The sequence below is a fragment of the Nicotiana attenuata genome, chromosome 5 (genome assembly GCF_001879085.1).
Source record: "Nicotiana attenuata strain UT chromosome 5, NIATTr2, whole genome shotgun sequence".
Lineage (NCBI taxonomy): Eukaryota > Viridiplantae > Streptophyta > Magnoliopsida > Solanales > Solanaceae > Nicotiana > Nicotiana attenuata.
The window spans coordinates 44648866-44655708 of NC_031993.1; the positions used below are offsets into that span (position 1 = coordinate 44648866).

At 30.5% G+C, this 6843-nt stretch overlaps 1 protein-coding gene across 1 annotated transcript; it reads left to right on the forward strand.

Moving 5' to 3' along the window:
- LOC109226378 (defensin-like protein) lies at nt 1386–2392 on the forward strand. The gene is made up of 2 exons (XM_019391157.1): nt 1386–1533; nt 2114–2392. The coding sequence occupies exons 1-2, from the start codon at nt 1479–1481 to the stop codon at nt 2284–2286; spliced, it is 228 nt and encodes a 75-aa protein (XP_019246702.1). The 5' UTR covers nt 1386–1478; the 3' UTR covers nt 2287–2392.

The following is a 6843-nucleotide window of genomic DNA, read 5'->3' on the forward strand; positions in this document are numbered from 1 at the left end:
AATTGAAAAAACAGAATGCCCCCCCTCCCCCCAATTTTTAACTCAAAAAAATTCGAGTGGAGCCCATTGGTCCCATAAAAAGTGTAGATTTTTGGTCCTACATTGTATCTAAGGCATTATCTCGTAGTTAGTTGCTTATTTCGGCTCCAAATCACCAAATCTTTAACTTTTCAAAAATATTAAATCGAGGTATTCCGACCTATTTTTTGTTAATACTCATGTATAAAAAATGCCTATTAGTTGTTTTTACTGTGTTCTATGTTATTTCATGATTGTCTTGCGATATAATTAGTTTATTATTTTTTATCCGGATTATATTATTAGTGTGCTAAAAAAATTAGTAAAATAGAGAAATTGTTATTAGTTATTAAAAAAAATAAATAAATTAGTTACTTTTTACTGCGGTATATGTTTTTTTTCGTGATTGTTTTGTGATTAAATGAATTTGTTGTTTTTATCCGGTTTGGATGATTTATTTGCTAAAAGACTAGTAAAATAGATAAATTGTCCGGAACCAAAATGTGGTTTATTTGGACTCAAATTAAGTATTGTTATATGAATATTTAGTAATTAAATCCTTTATAGTTATGAAACTTAATTATTTAATTTTCTTATAGTCAAAAATAGATGAGTAACAAACAAACGTATAAAATAATAAAATAACATATAAAATTATAATATAAAAAATGTATCGAATAAATTTTAATAATACAATAAAAATATCAACCTAATTAACAATATATTAAAAACATCAAATAAATTTTAATACTAAAGATATTACAATATATTTAAAGATGTTAAGCAATAAAAAAGAAAAATACTTTAATTAATATTGTTCAATTTACAGTAATCGTCATGGAGGTTCAGCCTGTGCATTCCGGACCTGCCTCACTAGAGCTACTGTTACTACAGGCCGAGCATAGGTCTTCGTACATATGGGAGGGGCAGTTATTGACCCATACGTTCCGTGCTAGACGAGTAAACGATATGTGGGACTTTCTTAGGGCACGCTATCTCCATCCCCGGATAGTCAGATTGTGGATCATGTAAATTAGGAAAATTATGTTAGTATAGCACCTTAACAAAAGGCTTTATACTATAGCGCCTTTTGTTAGGGCGCTATACTTTCCCGCCCGTTTGATTTCAAGTATAACGCCTTAGCTAAAGGCGTTGTACCTTAATTGGGCAAACGGCCGTTAAGGTATAGCGCCTTTAGCTAAGGCTTTATATATATTTTGGTCACCAATTTTTTTCGCACGTATTTTAATTCTTTGAGTCCAAAAGAACCACATTTTAGTTCCGAACTAGCGTATACAAAACATATTTCTTATTGGTGTGGTGTACACATATGATAGGGACAAACTTTTCCCTATAAAAGTCCCCTACTACTCCCAACTAGCTATTACTCAACTTCCCAAACAATTTGCATATCCCACAATCCCCCTTTTCTCTCTCTCTCTCTCTCAAATAAGAATAAGATGGGGCGTTTGTTTGCAACTTTCTTCCTTGTAGCTATGCTGCTTTTGGCCACTGGTTCGTTTTCTATCTCCATAAACTTTTCTAATATAATAGTTGATGAATGATTTCCTCTTTATTTTTTGTTACAAGATGAGGCAACTAAATATGATAGATTTCAGTAATCCTTATTTATATATATGATGAAGTTTGATTGAGTATAGAGTTTAGAAAATTAAGAAAATAACTCATTTTTAACATATATTGAAATTACTCTTAGAAGTTGTTATAGTTTTGAATATGCTATGTCAATTTTATGACTATAGAAATATTTTACTATGATTAAAAGCGGGGCAAAGTTATATGTGGACAAGGGTGGTCAACTGAATACTCTTTGTCGAAAAATTATTTTATATATAGGATAAAATATCTCTTGTTGTCGATAAAAAATTAGACTTTGAATACCCTTGCGTAGTCGACTAACAAATGGTGTTCAAATATTTGAATTTTTTGGCTTCGTGTGTAAAGGGTACAATATCCAAATTATTTTGTATGGTAATACTTTTATATTTTAAATCCCGTTAATGAAAATCCTGCATTAATATTAATATTGTACTATACTGTAATTCTTGATTTTTGATGTTTTCATATTTCACAGAGATGGGACCAATGACAAGTGCAGAAGCAAGGACTTGTGAATCACAGAGCCACCGTTTTCATGGATCGTGTGTTAGGGGTAGTAACTGTGCCTCCGTTTGCCAGACGGAGGGTTTCATCGGCGGCAACTGCCGTGGTTTCCGCCGCCGTTGCTTCTGCACTCGCAACTGTTAAAGATCCAAAGAAGAATTCAAGTCGAAAATAATCGTTTCTTTGTTCAAGTTTCCAAATAAATAAGTTATTTTAATGCTTATCAATTTAGAGTAACTCGTGTTTTATATTCTGTTTGTTTGGGCGGTTGTCACCTGGAGTTTTATAATGTATCGTATTGTATTGTTTGATTTAATAAAATAAATTGTAACATTTGTCATGTTTCATGATGTCATGCATTAATAATATAAAAAATAATTTGCACTATTATTAAGAAAAAATAGAATGGAGTAAAATTATCATATATAATAAAATAGAATAAATATTAAAATATAATTATTTAATAATAAAAAATGACAAAATGAGGGAAACAAGTAAGATAATGATATTATCTCAAATCCATCATTCTATAAAGTGTTTTTGTCATTACGTAACGATAAATTTTACGATACGATATAATTAAATTTAAGTAACAATAAAAATATTATATATAATTAAAGTAATAATACAATACAATAATAGGTAACAACCATCCAAACAAGCTGTTAGTCTATGGTTATATGCGAGTTGCAATTTTATGTATTTTCATATCTAGTTCTTTTATCAACTTAATTATAACTTACTAAGTAATGGATAATATTTGCCAGTAATATTTTGAGCTTAATTAACACCTAAACACTGACATAAAGAAACTAAATTACATTGTAAAGTTGCCCTAAAAGACAATTGTAAGTAATTATTTTAAAAAAATTGGAAAATAGTATCATAACTTAAAATAAGATATTTTACCTATTATAACAAGTTAACATATTGACTGTAAAACTGCGTATAGGTTTCAGTTTTGTTGGACGATTCAAAATACTTGTTTGTTACAACAAGAGATGAGGAAAATAAAAGTTGTAAATTCATACAAGAGATTTGTGGTAATTAACTTTTATTTGGCTAATTAATTTGTAATATAGAGTATTATTTGTGCACGACTAAGATTTAATTCGAAAAAATTAAAATTTTTTCAGAATGAAAATAATTTTTGCTACTATGTAAAACACTTATATTAGCACTTTCGTTTCCAGAAGTTTAGCCAAACAAGCCATTAATAAATAATTTTCAAGGGATCTACGACGATTTATAATTAATTGAGTACTAACTATGTCACGCAAGTATACGTTCGATCTATGTTTTCTTATACATACATCTCCGAGGTGAAAGTAGGAGTGGCAATTTGAGGTAAAAGTTACACGGGGCGTCCTATTTGGTCACCCCCATTTAACCTATACCCATTTTTTTTTTTAAAACTTTTAATTTATACTCACTTTTTAAATAACTTCAGCCTCTTTCTTCTCCTCCTTCTCCCAGTGATCTCCATATCTCTCCGGAACTTAACATTGATGTAACAATATATCTCCTTCTGTGGCTTCACCCAATTCCTCAGAAGCTATCTTACTATAGAACAAATTTTTTTAAAATTCTAAGTTATCAATCAACTCGATAATTTTTTCTTGAAATAATGTCACGAATTGAACCTCAGTGGTTTTCATTACTTGAACATTTTATATAAACATTTGTTCATAATTAATGAACGTACTTTGTTATTACTAAATACAATAGCTGTTCTCTTTTTATTTTTCCTTTAGCTGATGGATTGCTGATGGGTGCTGCAGTATTTGATTTGTTGGGGTGGTTTTTGTTTCTTGATAGGTTCAATGGGCTTGAGTTTCTGTTGAAAAAGAAAGAGAAAATAGTGATGTTTGTGGGTGATTCTTTAGGGAGGGATCAATGGGAGTCTTTAATTCGTTTGATTTCAGCTGATGTCCCAAAAGCTCAAACGCAGATGTCTAAGAGTTAAAACACTCTAAGAAGGCTGAAGTTTGCCAGTTACAAATAAAAACTTCAGCTCTAGAGCTGAAGTTCGACAGTTACAAAACAAAACTTCAACTGAAGTTCGACAGTTACAAAACAAAACTTCAGCTCTAGAGCTGAAGTTCGCCAGTTACAAAACAAAAACTCTAGAGCTGAAGTTTGCAAGTTACAAAATAAAAACTTCAGCTCTAGAGCTGAATTTCAGGCCTAGCTACTAGAATGCTGAAGTTTTGTGTGATTGCCTTTGCTACTTCAGCCCCGTATGCTGAAGTTATGCGAAAAAGCGGGTACGCTTGCAATTTTTTTTGCAAAGCGGGCACAAGTAACATGACACAAAAAGCGAGTATAGATGCAAATGCCTCCAATTTGAGCCCAAACCTGCCCAACTCGCCCAGAGATTAATGGGTTGGGCTACAAACATTTTAGCTCATGGGTCAATTTGGCCTGAGCACAAGTTAACTCATTATATTTTATAATCCATTCGGACCCATTAACCAGCCCAAATACAACCCATGAAACTCACCAGAACAAAAGGTATCTCAACCCAACTTATGTAGAAATTCTTAGTTGCCCTAATTTTACTTTCTTTTTTTTTGTATTTTTGATTTTCGGTTCTTTTCGTTTTTCTGCACCATCCACCCGCCCCAACCCCTCCCACCCACGCACCCACCCCCACCCCTCACCCCCAATTTTTTTTAATTTTTTTAAGGTAAAAAGCTTTTTATTTAAGACGAACATGGTTCTAAAATATGGGTCAAGTTGGGTAGGTTAGGTTATGATCCATTGTTTAGCCCATCTTGACCCAGTCCATCTTAGCCAAAGTACACTTTGGGCTGGGTTAGGCAATGATTCATTTATTGACCTAACCCATTTTGATTCGTCCAAATTCAGCCCAACCGCCCATTTGTCACTCCTAGGTGAAAGAACAAGATGAATACATGTATTTCCTCTTCTTTAAATATAATATTATAAATCACAATTAGTTTAAAATATTTACAAGAAAAACTTCGTCAAACAAAAGTAAAAATAATAAGATGTGCTTGAATTCTATCTCTTGCCAAATGTCCATGTTCTTAGCAATTTAACACCTGTAAATGCATGACAAACACGTGTCAAAGATAGAACCTCTACTGTAGTAAGTACAGATTTTGGAAATGGTTCAACCTTTTTGTTTGTATAAAACTGACTAGGTTAATTACACTAACGGCCCATATAATATGACCCAGTTCCGATACACCCTCCGTATTTTGAAATTAATCATTTATACCCCTATTCTATAGAAATTCTACACATACACCCCCTTATTTATTAGTTAACCATGGTTAGATAGTATGTATTTACAAATATTATCAGGTGGTATGCATTTACAATTTATTTGATGTAAACATCAGCTGCCAGTATGTTTTTACTGTAAATATTTACCAAATATAAATATTGTAAGATAAGTTAAAATTATATTTTTTTCACATTTTTATTTTAGTTTGTTTATTATTCTTCCGTTTCAAATTTATCTTAAATTTTTATTTTAATTAAATCATTATATAAGAGATATAGATATTTTTAGAAAAATAGCGATACCGATATTTTATTTGGTTTTGAAAGATAAAAATATTTTGCCAAATACATATAAATTTTAGTCATCTTATTAAGTAATTTCTGTTATTTTCCTCTTTAAGATTTCAGAAGATACATATTTCAAAAATATTTATTCTCTTTTTCAATAATTATTTTAACAAAAATATTTAAACTCTTTTTAAATTTTATAAAATTTAAATACATAAAATATTTCATCTATTAATTTATCTTGTAATAATTTTATTTTAAAAGGATATATCTCATAGGGAATGTAACCATAGGATTTCTTTAGTACAGGAGGTGTAAGTGTTTGATTTTAAAATATCAGTGGTGTATTTAGAACTGAGTCATATTACAAAGGTGTTTAGTGTTAAAATAATTAAGGAGAATAGTAGTAGGAGAAATAAATGAACAACATTACTAGATTCGTTAGTCATTACTTCCTCCCTTTTAATTTATATGACACAATTTAACTCGATGTAGAAGAAAAAATGACTTTTAATAATTATGGTCCTTAAAGCGTAAAAGCTCATAATATTTGTGCGGTTATAAAAACTTTTCATTAAGAATAAAATAGGTAAAGTTAAAAGTGTTCATTTGAGGTTTTGTTTTCACCTTAAAAAGTGTGGGATTTTAGTCTTTGCTATAAATGAAATGAGTAGTAAAATAAATAAATTTTTATTGAATTTTGATTTTCTCTGACAATTTTATGGATTTCCTTTGTTTTGAAACAACAAAGGGCTAGATTTTCAATATCCTTTTGATCACTATGGGATATGTGGCATCATGGCTTCCCCTGTCTAAAAATATGGACAAATCTAATCTATTTTGGTAACGACGAGGACAAATCTGTTCTATTTTACGTTTTAATTTATGGTGTTTATAAACTACTACGTAGGTCGCGCTGGGTGGTGAAGCGTCCATTGACCCCGGCATGAACTATGTACCAAAACATAGGAAAGCGATATAATTTATATATCTATATAAAGTTAGAGAACGACAAAGCTGATGTTGCATATTTCTAGTGTCAGCAAATGCACTTTTCTTTTATTCTTTGTTAAGAGGTTTTTCTAAACTTACCTTATTTGCTTTTCACTGCAACAAGACAAAACATAACTGTTATTCTCCTATAAATTTAAGACATTA